The 13,475-nt window shown below is 44.4% G+C and overlaps 1 protein-coding gene across 1 annotated transcript in view; it reads left to right on the forward strand.

The window, feature by feature from the left end:
- Cpxm2 (carboxypeptidase X, M14 family member 2) overlaps positions 1-13,475 on the forward strand; it is a 116,471-nt gene that overhangs the window by 63,202 nt on the left and 39,794 nt on the right. The window contains exons 5-6 of the mRNA XM_021166950.2: positions 9,785-9,869; positions 10,980-11,130. Coding sequence (XP_021022609.1) covers positions 9,785-9,869; positions 10,980-11,130 — 236 coding nt within the window. The remainder of the gene's footprint in view (positions 1-9,784; positions 9,870-10,979; positions 11,131-13,475) is intronic.

Consider the following 13,475-nt stretch of genomic DNA (forward strand, 5'->3'; position numbering starts at 1 on the left):
ATATGAAATTGCTAACCAATTTCCCCCTAGTCACTTCTTGTCTGTTCACCATATCTCAGCTCAAATACTGCCCTTCCAGAAAGCATCCCTTATGGCATTTCCCATTTTCAAGTCCTCCATGCCTTCTCCTTTAAACAGCATCACAAAAGCATTTCAATTACTGATTGAATAATTAATGATGTGGTCCCTGCCCTCCACTGGACTATGGTCTCATAGTTAAATTAGGTAAATGTACAGGAACATCTTGATGAAGCCTGAATTATCAAATATCCATTCTGCTATTCAAAATGTCATGGCCTCTGTGGTCTCAATTGGGATTGATTTGTCATGGCCTAGGGCTTGGCTCCCTCCCTCCCCCTGATATGGACAAGTATTTGATCCAGTGTCAATAAATGTGGCTTCTACCATAACACTGGCAAGGTCTGAGCTGCAGTTCACACTCTGTAAAAAGACAGCTTTGGAGTTAGGCACAAGGGTTAGTGCCTCTAACCCCACTAAGGAGGTGGAGGCAGGAGAATTCAAAGTTCTGCCATCCCCAGCTGCACAGTGAGTTCCAAGCCAGTTTGGTTACATGAAGCCCCATTTCAAAGGAAAAAAAAAAAGGAAAAAGAGGCAACACAGTTTCTGGTAAGCATACAAAACACATGAATCTTCATGGACATCCAAGCTTTTGAAAATAAATTGTCTCCAAATATATACATTATGTTCCCAGGAGCCATTGGCCATGCATGTCAATGCATGCTCAGTTAGTAACTGAGCCACATTCTACAAACTGCATTGGCTCTCGCCTCCTTCCATTTTCTGCCTGTTCTTTTAGGTAAAAGTACAGGAACATCTCGACGAAGCCTGTAGGGTCCAATATCCTCTCTGGTATTCAGAATGTCGTGGCCGCTGACAATTCTGGGCCTTAGTTTCTTTACTGATAAATTGGTGCTGACATCTTCTCTGGCCTTAAAATAGTTTTCAGCAGATCCAGTAGAGAATTCTACCTCATTATCTAAATTGCTTAGAGTGAGACAGGTCACTCTGTGCTATAGAAAGCTCTTCTATGCATTGAGCAGGTTTAGTGGCATTCTTGTCCCCTATTCACCAGGTGCACACCCCCCTCAAGTGTTGCACACTTCCCAGCCTCCACACTCACGTTGGTCTCTAGATGTCATCAGTTGTCCCTTGAGGAGCACCCCGCCCCCAGCAAAGCACCATTGCTGTGTATATAGTCAGGGTCTTTTTCCAGTTGAATGCAGTTGGCAGCACCTGCCCACACTCCTGCTGTCACAGAGGAAGCTGACATCCTGCACAGTATGGGAATGCACTCTCGTGGTCGGCAGAAGAGCACACTGAACCTTGGGCTTGAACTTGAAAGAGTTTTTAGAAGTCTCCAGTGTCTGACATTACGACCTGTTGGTTCTTGCCAGTTGGGCTGACTCTGGGTAGAAAATAGACCATGCCTCTTCCAGGAACCCAGCTTCTGACTGTGTGAAGGAGCCAACTGTTTTGAGAAATACCAGGAAATTTTAATCATGGTAAGTGGATCATGAAGACAGGCCCTGATTTGTCAGGTGAGGATGAATTTTTGCAGTGTTTATTTGAACTCTAATGTTCTCTTTAAGAGAGAGGCTGGGGGATGTGATGGGGTGGGGAGGGTGGAGTGACCTAGTTTTTCCCTGGCTGTGGTTTCTTAGCTGAGACTTAAGCTATTTAGTAACTGGATTTAGGGAACTACTGCTTTATTCTATCGTGGCCAGGCTGGCAAGATGTGTCGAGAACTCAGGCCTGTGCCAGGAGACAGAAGGTTCTGGAGTGGTGGCAAGTGAAACCAGAGTTGGAGTGAAGGTCCTGTGGTAGCAGTTGTCTACCACATCCTAGTCGCCAGAATCCAGGCGATGTTGCTGTATTAGTTACTTTTGTCTTTGCCACGATGAAATGCCTGACAGAAACTCCTTAAGAACCTGAGGGTTTCTTATGGTCTGAAGTTCCAGAGCATCTGCACCTTGGTGGGGAAGGTACGGATGCAGGATTGTGAGGCAACATCCACCGTGAGGAAACCGAGAGATGGATGCTGCTTGCTGCTTCTTTTTACTCAGTCCAGGACCACAGCTAATGAAATGAGTTACTCAGAATTAGGGTGAGCTTTCCTACTTCAGTTAACGCAGTCTAGAAACTTCCTCTCAGACATGCCTAGAGGTTTGTTTTCTTGGTGATTTGAGAGTCCACGAAATTGACAGGCAATACTTGTGACAAAAGGGATTTTCGTGAGGAAACAATTTAAGGACCATGAGTGGAGAAGGCACCCCCGGGTATCCAGCTGAATCCCGTCTTATTGTATGAGTTTGATGGAAGAGTCCTCTTCAGCTGTGAAAGGTGGGAGTTGTGCCTCCTTACTGAGCATGGTCAGAGATACTATGTTACTGGTTTTAATGAGGAGAAAAGGGGCCACCTGCTAAGGGATTCAGAAAGCCAGTGGAAGCTGGGAAAGAAATGGATGGATGCCCCTTGGGATCAGAAGGGCTGGAGAAGGAGACACGTGGCGCAAGAGTCTAATCTCCTATTCATCAGAGCTCTGAGATAAATCTGTGTTGTTTTAAGCTTCTGAGTCTGGGGTAATTGTTACAGTAGCTGTAGGGAGCTCACTTAGCTCTCATAGGTCTTTATAGGTGATAGCAAACAAGTAGAAATCCTAAGTTGGACATGCAGAAGCAAGCATGGCGGAACAGACACTGCTTTCTTGTTTTACATGTTAACTCTGGTTCTACAAGATCTGAGCATGTGCAGAGCCATGTTTGTTCCAGACCTTACGCTTGGAGGCTTACAATTCTGATCAGAAAGTTACATGTGGGATCACTTGGAAGGACTAACATTCTGCTTCTTATAACACCATGATCTACATGTGTATATTCCAGTTTGTTCTTTCATGGAAAAAAGCAAATATAAGAATTTATGAGCAAGTTTGTCTCCCATGCCCTTAAGAAGCAGAGTTGAGGCCAAGTGTACATATTTCCTTCTCTGATCTTTCTGCGCAACTCTGAGGTAGAGCACTGTGGCCTGCTCTCAGGCAGTACTGAAACCTTCCAGAAAGCACTGTAATAACACTCGGAAGGGAGTGAGAGACTAGGCTTCTCTGATTCTCTTGGTTCTCCCAAGATATCACCATTTTATTGGCAGCAACATCTACTTCCTAATTTGCACCCTTACCTCCAGCTTTAGTGGGAGATTGCTGCCTTGGTTGGTGAGCCTCAGAATGTTGTGAATGCTTGGCCAGGGGCCGTAGGGCAGCCTAACAACTCCATCCTTACCTCTTGCTCCTCACCAGCTTCCAAGAGCATCAGCTTGGACAGGATATTGCCACCTTTATAATAAGTTCTTAGTTAAAGCTACAACATGTAGCGAACCTGTTCCCACTCCGGCTTTCTCTGTGTTGTTCCACCTCTTTAGACCTCTGATCAGACTCAAGACTATTGATAATGGCTTGGCTGCTTTGCCCATGTGGGGCCAGAGCCCCCAGCCTCATTCAGGCTTAGCAAGTGCCATACCAGGTCATTGCTCTGGTTAAGTTACCAGTAGGATATCCTTAGCTGGGTATAGAAGCACTTTCTTGAAGTATACTAAGTATGCAGGGAGCCAAAAGGCTGGGAGAGAGGGGGCAGCTGGCTTTTCTGCTGGAATGCCTGAGTGTCTCTCCCATGAGCTTCTCTCTCTCTCTCTCTCTCTCTCTCTCTCTCTCTCTCTCTCTCTCTCTCTCTCTCTCCCCCTCTCTCTCCCTAGAAAGCCCCTGCCTCTCCAGCTACATGTTGACAACTAGAACGCTCATGAGTACCCGAGGATTCTGACTCAGGACTGAAGCTGCCTTGTTCTCAAATCTAGATTCTCAGAGAAGAATGTTTTGCTCTAGTTTGGGACAAATGTTCACTGCCTCGGGCAGTCAACTATGATTGACATGGTTTTCTTTCTTTCTTTCTCCCTTCCTTCCTTCCTTCCTTCCTTCCTTCCTTCCTTCCTTCCTTCCTTCCTTCCTTCCTTCCTTTCTTTCTTTCTTTCTTTCTTTCTTTCTTTCTTTCTTTCTTTCTTTCTTTCTTTCTTTCTTTCTTTCTTTCTTTCTTTCTTCCCCAGAGCTGAGGACCGAACCCAGGGCCTTGCACTTGCTAGGCAAGTGCTCTACCACTGAGCTAAATCCCCAACCCTGGCATGTTTTTTTTTCAAGAACCCATCTTCAGAATGTTTGTCCTTGTCCAAGGAGTATGGTCCCCCACCTTAGATACTTGCAACGAAGGTGATCGTGTGGAAGGGATATCTCAAAAAGGCTAGAGATGATCACTCAGCATTTGCATACTCCTTCCATTAAAGAGCATTTTTTCCTGAGGCCACTCTTAATTTTTGTATGTCTTTGGATAATTGACATTCTCATCTGAAGTACTGAACACAATTGATTGAGTCTGTGAAATTTTCACTAAAATCTAAGTTTCATGCTTATTTTATATGTTTCTGTAAGTTCTGATATCTAAATTGAGATGATACATCAGCCTCTCCTGGTGTTTGGAGAAAGGCGGATAACTGTCACATGACTGAGGGATGATGACTGTGGATTGAAGATGGAAGCGTTTTTGGCTGAGAACTGCTTCTTTACAATGCCTAGTCTCATGATATTGTAGAGATAATTAAATTGGTCTCTTGATATAAATGTACTTATGTCTATATGTGCTTGCGTGTTGGTATAGGTGTGTCTACCTGTATGACACATTAGTAGATATGTATACTTATCTTAGGCCAATCCTAGCACACAGAAAGTACTTTGTAAGTATTGGTGTTAGGTTCATTAATATTGCTGAGCTCCCATTTTCCAATCTTTCAGTAAGTCTTTAGTCACAAAATTATAACTTATATGTATTTTCCAAGGGTAGAATGTTTAAGTTTGTCTGAAGTTATTCTGCTTCTCTTTTTAATCTCTCTCTCTCTCTCTCTCTCTCTCTCTCTCTCTCTGTGTGTGTATGAGAGGGAGACAGAGAGAGACAGAGAGACAGAGAGACCGAGACAGAGAGACAGAGAAAGGGCACAATGACTTGGGAGGCCAGAGGAAGGCATCAGATTCTCCATAGCTGGAGTTACAGGTAGTTGTGAGCTACTTGATGTGTGTGCTGGGAACTGAACTCAGGTTTCCCGTAAGAACAGCATTCTTAATGGCTGAGTCATCTCTCTCTCTAACTCTTTTTATTCTGTTTCTTGGCTTACCAGGTGTTCTTTCATGTTCCTTTTTAAAGTTGTTTTTAAGTGAAAGGAGATAGCAAACTCCTTTTTCATTGTCTAAGATTGCCTTTATTTTGTACTCGTTCTTGAATATGATGATTTTTCCTGTTGATACTGTTCTCTTAATCCATTGAACACGGTGATCTCGTGGTTTTAATACTGTTCTGGAGCAGTATGCTGTCGATTTATTTCCATTCATTTGTACTTTTTTTTTTAACTTCCCGACTGTTTGTATATGATCTTTGATACTTTACAGGCTGACTGTGTAGGTGGTGTGGGAAAGAATGATCCTCCCTTCATAATAAAAGCACTCTCGGAAAGTCAGAGTAGCAAAGGCCACACCCATTTCTTTTTAGTCCTTCAAAAGCCAGGCACCAGCCTGGGTTAAAGGCACAAATGGCTGGTGCATGGACTTGGCTTATAGCCGTGTCTTTTATATTTCCTAATTTCATTTCTCCACTCCCTGAATTCCCAATTCCTGTTGGCTGAGTTCTTCAGGGAGGTACAACCTTGCTGGTGTCTAGAATTGCCCCCTCCTCCCCAAACTCTCCATCCTGGTGGTTCAGGACACAAGGCCATATCTAATGTATATCTTAGGGCTTGAGATCCCCCCTTTTCTGATACATGTAGCAGACTGCCTGTAGTGTTTTCACACTGGGACAGCTGAGAGTACCTATACCAGCAGGAGCCAGCTACCAGGTAGGGAGGAGATGGTCCTGGTGCCTCCTGCTTATCACAGTTCGTTAATGATCTGTAAATAGACCTATGCAGAAAATGAACCGTAATGATTTACTTCTTAGAGTGGAAATGAATTTATTTTTATTGATTATTGTGCCATTTATTGTTCCCCTCGAGTCTGTGGAGTCACAGAGTTTACCTGTTCTAGACAGACTCTCTCCGTCCCCCAACCCCCCAAGTACTGTTCTCCCTTTCTTCGCTTTGGTCTCTCTATGGAACTCTGATGAGGAACATGATTTTTCAAAGCTGTCTTCTCCTTTGGTTTTCTATCTCCTGGTTTTTTAGTGCTGTGTTCCTAGTAAGTTCCTTTAACTTTGTGACTGTTTGTTAATTCTCCCTTTGGCAGTTTCTATCGGAACTTTCAGTTTATCTGCATATTTAATTTCAATGGCATTTTTGTTTGTAAAAGCTGTGCATGTTCTTTACATCTAGTTGCTTATTTTGTACTAACCTGTTTCCTTTTGGTGTTTTTTATTTCATATTCGGTTTTTTAAAAATATGTCATATACAAAAGTGGCTATAAATAGGAGTTCCATACCCAGACTTTTGAGTTTTGAGTCTAATGTTCTATAACCTTGACCTCCTGGTGCATCTGTAGTTCAGAATAATAACACTTATGCCATTTGGTTGTCATGAAGAAAAATGAGTTAATATTTGCAAGGTGCTTAGGAAGGTATCTGTCAGGTGTAGATAAACAACCTTAGAATTGGCTCATCCACTAGAGAATCCTACTTTGGGTTTTGACTTTTTCACAGGCTAGTGACAATGTGTGGTGTGACACTCTGTCACCACAGCTGAGCCATGCCTGTCAATCACACATGCTCAAGTAACTGCAAGACTGACAGTATAATGTGGTGTTGAGATCTGATGCTCAGGAGGTTAGGCGGATGCATACACTTTCAGCTTATGGTATAGTCACCTCATCGTGGGTTTCACTAGGACACAGCCCTACTTGAAGTTGAGGAAGAAGGATTTGTACTTAAGCAAATGACAGTCCCAAGCTCCCAAATTCTCCTGGGCCTGAATTTGTTGCATTCTAATTCTGGTACCTCTTTCTCACGGAGAGTATTTTCTAGGTGACTAATGGGGCTTTAGAATCGTCCTTACTGACTCCCTGTAACCTAAAGAAACTTCCAAGGCCCGAAGAGAAAGACTAGTCTGCAGAGACAATTGTGGCACCTCTGCTGGGAGCCAAGTAGGCTCCTCTGAACGACTTTCACTCCCTTCCAGAGTCTTGGGGGCGGGGAGGTTTCAAGTTCAACATCTCTAGCTTTTGGTGTTCCATCCTCTCCTCTCATTATATGTATTTCCTTAAAAACAATGTGGGCTCCTTAATTTATACAATACTTAATTTTTTTCTTTCATCTCTTATTCCCCCACCCTCACCCCCCAGATTCCTGCAGCTTTCTCTTATTTACTTATTTGCAAACTCACTGATAACATAAAACCTTTGTTTATCTTATGGTGACCAGAATCCAACTAACTTGTGGGGAGGACTCTGCAGTAGAATGTTACAATGTGTTTCAACTCCTCCTCTGTGGAAACTCCCTCCTTTTGAAAACCTGACCAGAAAGAAGGCTGTGTTGGCGGAAAGTGAGTTAGTGTCTTCCAGGTTATTTTGTGTTATTTTATATTTACAAATGAAGGAGCTGCCAGAGCCCAGGAGGGTCAGCCCAGCCTCTGCCTTTTCCTATGGTCTAGAGATCTCTGACCCCAGCTCTTCTTTGCTTGGACAGCATAGCTTTGAGTCAAGCTCGCATGTCAAGGTTGTTTGGTGATGTGGAATAATCCCTCTGAAGGAAGCAGAAATAAACCACAAAAGCGGTGTGCTTATCAAGCCATCCCTGAAAATTAGGAGATCAGGAAAGCAGGACTTTGCAGCTTCAGTCTTCCATAAGGCTGACTTATAATGGATGTGCCTGGCACAAAGGAAAAAAAAATGTGCATCGCTTTATGTCAGGTGTGGACTATGCTTTCTCACTCACCTGCCATGCATCCTCCATTTGGCTGATCCAGAAGGCATCTTCTTTCTTCCCTCTATTCCCTGCTCGTAGCATACTCTATCACACTCTTGGACATTCTGTTCACCTCTCTGCCTTCCTTGTTAACCTTCAAAACCCTTGAATGAAAGGATCGTGTGTAGTTTAGCTGTGCACCCTCAGAGATTAGGATACTTCTATTAGAGTAGCTGAAAGGTCTGGGAGCATGTGCTACAGTCCATATGGCTTTAGTCTTTATACTGCTCTGTGTGCAAATTTAATTAGTCAGCAAGTAAATTGAAATAAGAGTGACATGTAATGGATAGCTGTAAGAATTCTTGATATTTAAAATAGCAGATAAGCAGAAGGTAGCCCGGCCATGTGACTTTAGCTAAGTTAGCATCTCTTCCCAGGATAGGCTGGGAGAGGGGAATTTAGATCCCAGAGGAAAATGTGTATGTGTGTGTGTGTGTGTGTGTGTGTGTGTGTGTGTGTGTGTGAGTTGGGGGGGAGGGTTGGTGGTTGTGGATGGGGTGTGTGTATGGTTATCAGGAGTGACTGATGTTGTTTGGTTTCCTGATGAACGACAGGGGCTCTGCTAGACCACCATGTTGTAGTGCCTTCTGCCAACAAGAATGTGCTTGCTGGGTAAGTGCTTTACCACCAAACCACACACAATCCCAGGGCATTGGACATTTTTTATTTTAGGACAGGGTCTCACTAACGTGCCCAGGCTGGCCGGAAACATTCGATTCTTCCACTTCCTGCCTCTTGAGGCGCTAGGGTTATAGGAGCAGACGGTAGGCCTAGCCTCTCTTCTCTGGAGAACTAAATTTTCTTTCTGCCTCCATCTTGTTGGTGTTCTTTGACTGAGAGTTTCCTAAATTCATTCCTTTTGTCTCACTAGGACAGAGCTCTGCCTCCATAGCCTGCCTTGCTGGCTTGGGTAGGCATTATCAGCTTGGGAAGCAGTCAATAGGCAAAAGGCGGTTGCTGTCGGAAATGATTGAAATATAGAGCAGAGTGCTGTTTGGGGTGAGGGTAATTTTATCGGCAGATGTGAGCTATTGTTCAGGGGCTTCCCAACAGGCCTTGCTTTCTGCTGTCTTATTTGGTGTTCCTGGGTGTTCCAGGGTGCAGTACTTGGAATGACTGATTCTTAGCACTCTGACCAAGAATGAGTCCATATTACCCTTTACCTATTGCAAAAAAGAAACTTCTCTGACCATGGTTGAGAGCATCAGAAACTAATGGGACAAAGTGTAAATATGTAGGAAGCTGTTTGACAGCATGGCAAACAACAATAGTGGGTCCCTCCCCAACCATGGGCTTATGACCTGGTTTATAGTGCAAGGCATGGGTGCTGTCCTCTAGAGGAGGTCTCAGATGTAACAGAAAGCAGTGGTTAGCCACATAAACAGTCTTGCCACTACCACACTGGAAGGTCCGTTTTGCCTGACAAGTTAGCATGTATGGTCCAGTGCTGGATAAGACTACTGCTGTCTTTCTCTTTCAGTGGCATGAATAGCATCTTCTGGCACGATGAAAACTAACCAGCATAGAAGAACTTTTCCAGTAGGTTCAAGATTGGTTTCTCTATGTTTTACAATTAAAGTGTGTGGTAGCGCCACACTAGTATCTTATTATCTAGTTGTAATGAGCAGCCAAGAGCAATGACACAAAGGAGTCTATATTGTCCTCCAGGACCTCCCTGGGAATCAGGACTTGATTTTCCTGGAGAAAACACACCCATCCTTACATCCACACATCGAGTGGAAAGGGTGAGCATTTTAAAGCATGTAACCCCCGTGATGTTTTTCCCCCCACAGGAGTGACTGGGTGACATCCTATAAAGTCATGGTGAGCAATGACAGCCACACATGGGTTACTGTGAAGAATGGATCTGGCGACATGGTGAGTCCCCTCTTCCCTCTCTACCCATGCCATTGGTACCTGGCCATGGGACTTTGTCCTTCCCTGGGGAGGTTTACTAATTCTGTGTAAACTCAAACCAACCAGGAGGGTCTGATGGATAATGACCTCCTTTTCATATGCTGAAGTTGGGACCTTAAACGGCCCACAGCTTGGGTTAATGCATCTGCAAGATGCAGAATTCTATATTCACTCTGTCTTAGTTAGGGTTTTATTGCTGTGAAGAGACACCATGACCATGACGACTCTTATAAAGGAAAATATTTATTTGGGGCTGGCTTACAGTTTAGGTTTGGTCATGGTGGGGAACCATGGAGTTGTGCAGGCAGACATGGTGCTGGAGGAGCTGAGAGTTCTACATCTTGATCCTCGGGCAGCAGCAGAGAGGTGACTTAAGCTTCTGAGACCTCAAAGCCCACCCCCACAGTGACACACTTCCTCCAAGGCCACACCTCTTAATAATAACACTCCCTATGAAGCAAGCATTGACACACATGAGTTATGGGACCCATTCCTACTCAAACCACCACATATTTCAACGGAAGTACTTTGGAGATGTAGTCTCTGGTCTGGTTTTCAAGTTAGCACACTGCAGCTGGGGACCCTTGCAGCTGTAATTCACGAGAGCCCCAGCTTTTCTAGCCACCTTGTACGATTAGCTTCAGCGTGTGGCTTTTGCTACTCTCAACTTCAGATTCTCAAGTCCTATTTCCAGTGTAGCGTCCAGCATCTTATCCACTGACTGCAGCCCCCTCCTTCTACCTTCTGGCTGATTCTTACATCGACAGTCCTGTTTGCACTAGCAAAAGAGAGCTAGCTGCTCTTCTACCTATGAAACTCACTGCTGGTCTACATCCTTGTAATAGCCTGAGATCTAGAGCATTTTTTTTTTTTTTTTTGCCGTCATGATAGGCTGAGAGATACAGGGCTTCCTGGAGCAGAGTACAGGGGTAATGTCTTCCTTTTACCTTCATTCCCAGCATGCATAAGTACTGCTTGATAGGACCCCAAGGAATGAGTGAATTGCTGGCTGTCTTGCCTTTGAGAATGAAGATCTTAAAAAGCCTTCTCTTTCCCCTTGAGCATCAATAGATATTTGAAGGAAACAGTGAGAAGGAGATTCCTGTGCTCAATGAGCTGCCAGTCCCCATGGTGGCCCGCTACATTCGCATAAACCCTCGGTCCTGGTTTGATAACGGGAGCATCTGCATGAGGATGGAGATCTTGGGCTGCCCACTGCCGGGTGAGTTTGCCCTCTGCACTTCCTGCAAAGCTGTTTCCTAATGAGAGACAGCTGCCTCCCAAAGCTAAGTCAAAATAAGCTGAGCCACCACCGTTTTTCCCGTATCCACTGTTAACCTACAGGTTATTCAAAAAAGAAAAGGAACAACTTTTCATAATCCCAATTTGGAAACATGAATGTTGGTGGCACTGAGTGTCTGTCGTGCCAAGTGTGGTTTTGCCTGTTGTAATTTTAAGATGATGTTTATGTATGTCAAGGTTGACGAATCACTCGGGGCTGTCGCTCAGAAGTGAGAAGAAAAAAAAAGCATCTCGCTGTCAGCTAGGGATGTAACTTAGTGGGGAAGCATATGCAAAATGTTCAGTTCACAGTGCTATAGAATATGTTTGCCCTCCAGACATGTAGCTGTTCTCAGCATGCTTACTGCATTGAGTGCAGAGGTAGGGCAGGAGGTGGAAGAAACTTGACCGTGAACATTTGCAGAGGCTGTCTGGGGAGCTTCCCTTGGATGCCTGTCCTCACGGAATGCTTGCTAGCTCCTTCTATTCTTATGGCCTGATATTCACGTGATGGCATTTGGGTCTAACTTCTGCTTACAAGTGGGAATTCCCATGCACCTTCTAATGCTGTCAGTGTCTGCTTCCGAAAGGTTCGATAGGCTGGCTTTTCAGAAGGTATTGGCTTATGTCACTGTAGACCCATGAGAAGGGCTTCTTCCTCCTCACCAGACAGCTCTAGGAAAGCAGCTGGCCCCAAACCTACTACCCCTTAGCATCTGTCAGAGCCTGCAGGAATGTCACATTCTTGTCTTCCCCCAGCCAGGTTATCAGGAACAGGACCAGAAGTATGGTTCACCTCACCCAGATTTCTCCTGAGTCTACTCACTCTCAGCCTCGTAGAATAAGCTGGAGCATCATGGGCTGTGGGTCCCCAGTCCTGCTCAGCACTGCTAAGGACAAGTCCACCACCAGCTCTGCTGCTGTCTCAGTAGTCACCCCAGCTCTGCCACGAGCTTCCTTTGCTGTGTTTTCAAAGCATGTTTAATGTCACATGACTGTTTTCTCTTGCAGTCCTGTAATATGCATAAGCTGGCTTTGCCAAATGTAGGTTTTTAGATCATGTACCCACCATGGCTGAGAAAGTCAACTCTGTCTGTCCACATAATGACTCTCATAGCAGACACACACACACTTGTGATTTACACGTGTTTGTACTTACTAGCTTGCAATTTTCTTTTCATGTCACAAAATTATTGGTCCTGGTTATCTTTGACAGCCAATCAGAGCCACCAGAAAAGAGTGTTCACTTTGAGGTTACCCAGGTGAAGTTGGCCTGTTTTCTTGATGGTTAACTAATGTAGGAGGGCCCTGCCCACTGTGGGCAGCATCATTCCCTAAGCTGCAGAAGAAAGCTAACTAAGCACTCTCTTCCTCCAAAGAGTGAGGAAACATGCTGCATCTTCCATTGTCCCTGCTGTATTTCCTTAGCTCTCAGTGGGTTCCTGGTCAGAGATAATATTGCATAGAATATCAAGCCCTGCCTTTAAATTTCTGCCCTGAATTTCCTCAACAATGAACTCTGATCTGTAAGCTGGAAAAAATTCCTTTGATCCCCTAAATTGCTTTTGGTTACATTGACAGAAAGAAACCAGGAAAGGGCATCTGTGGGTACTTTCTCTCCTGGTCTGTGGACAAAATCTTAACCTTTAACCAGCCTGTAATAGTTGGAATTTCAGTAGTTTAGAGTATTTTGATTCTATAAATGATCTTGCAATTACTTTTCTTATTTCTCTGTCAATTGTGTGTGTGTGTGTGTGTGTGTGTGTGTGCATCCTTCCCTGTGGCTACAGTTGTTGCTTGAACTTGGAATTGCAAGGACAGAGGCTGTGCATATTTCTGAGGTTGAAAAGGAGAGCTCACCAGAGTCTTTGGGATGAGAGTCTCCTTTCAAAGCTGGTTCCTGCTACAGCCCTACATCTAGCCTGCTGCTATCCAGAGACTTCTGGGCTCATGGTGCTTAGGATATGAATGCTATACCTTGGAGAGCTAAGATAGCATTCTAGGAAGGGGAGGAGCTATGTCTAACAAATCTTGGCCAGCATCTCTAAGGAGGCTCTGTCTTCTTTCCTCCCATCCAGGGCCCTTGCTTAGCACTCCCCCACTTTTTTCTGTAAAAGGTGGGGCCATGGCTTCCCTCTGTGGGCAAGAATTCAGGTGTCATTAGGAAAAGATACAGGGCACCTTGTGTGAGTACCATGAAGTAATTATTTCTGTTAGGCTATTTTTGGTGACCATTTGAAACACAGAGATGGATGAACTGTGAACTCTGGGTAGTTTTAGGTATGG

Source organism: Mus caroli, unplaced genomic scaffold (assembly GCF_978045245.1).
Source record: "Mus caroli unplaced genomic scaffold, Mus_caroli_1 scaffold_8, whole genome shotgun sequence".
NCBI classification, from domain to species: Eukaryota; Metazoa; Chordata; class Mammalia; order Rodentia; family Muridae; genus Mus; species Mus caroli.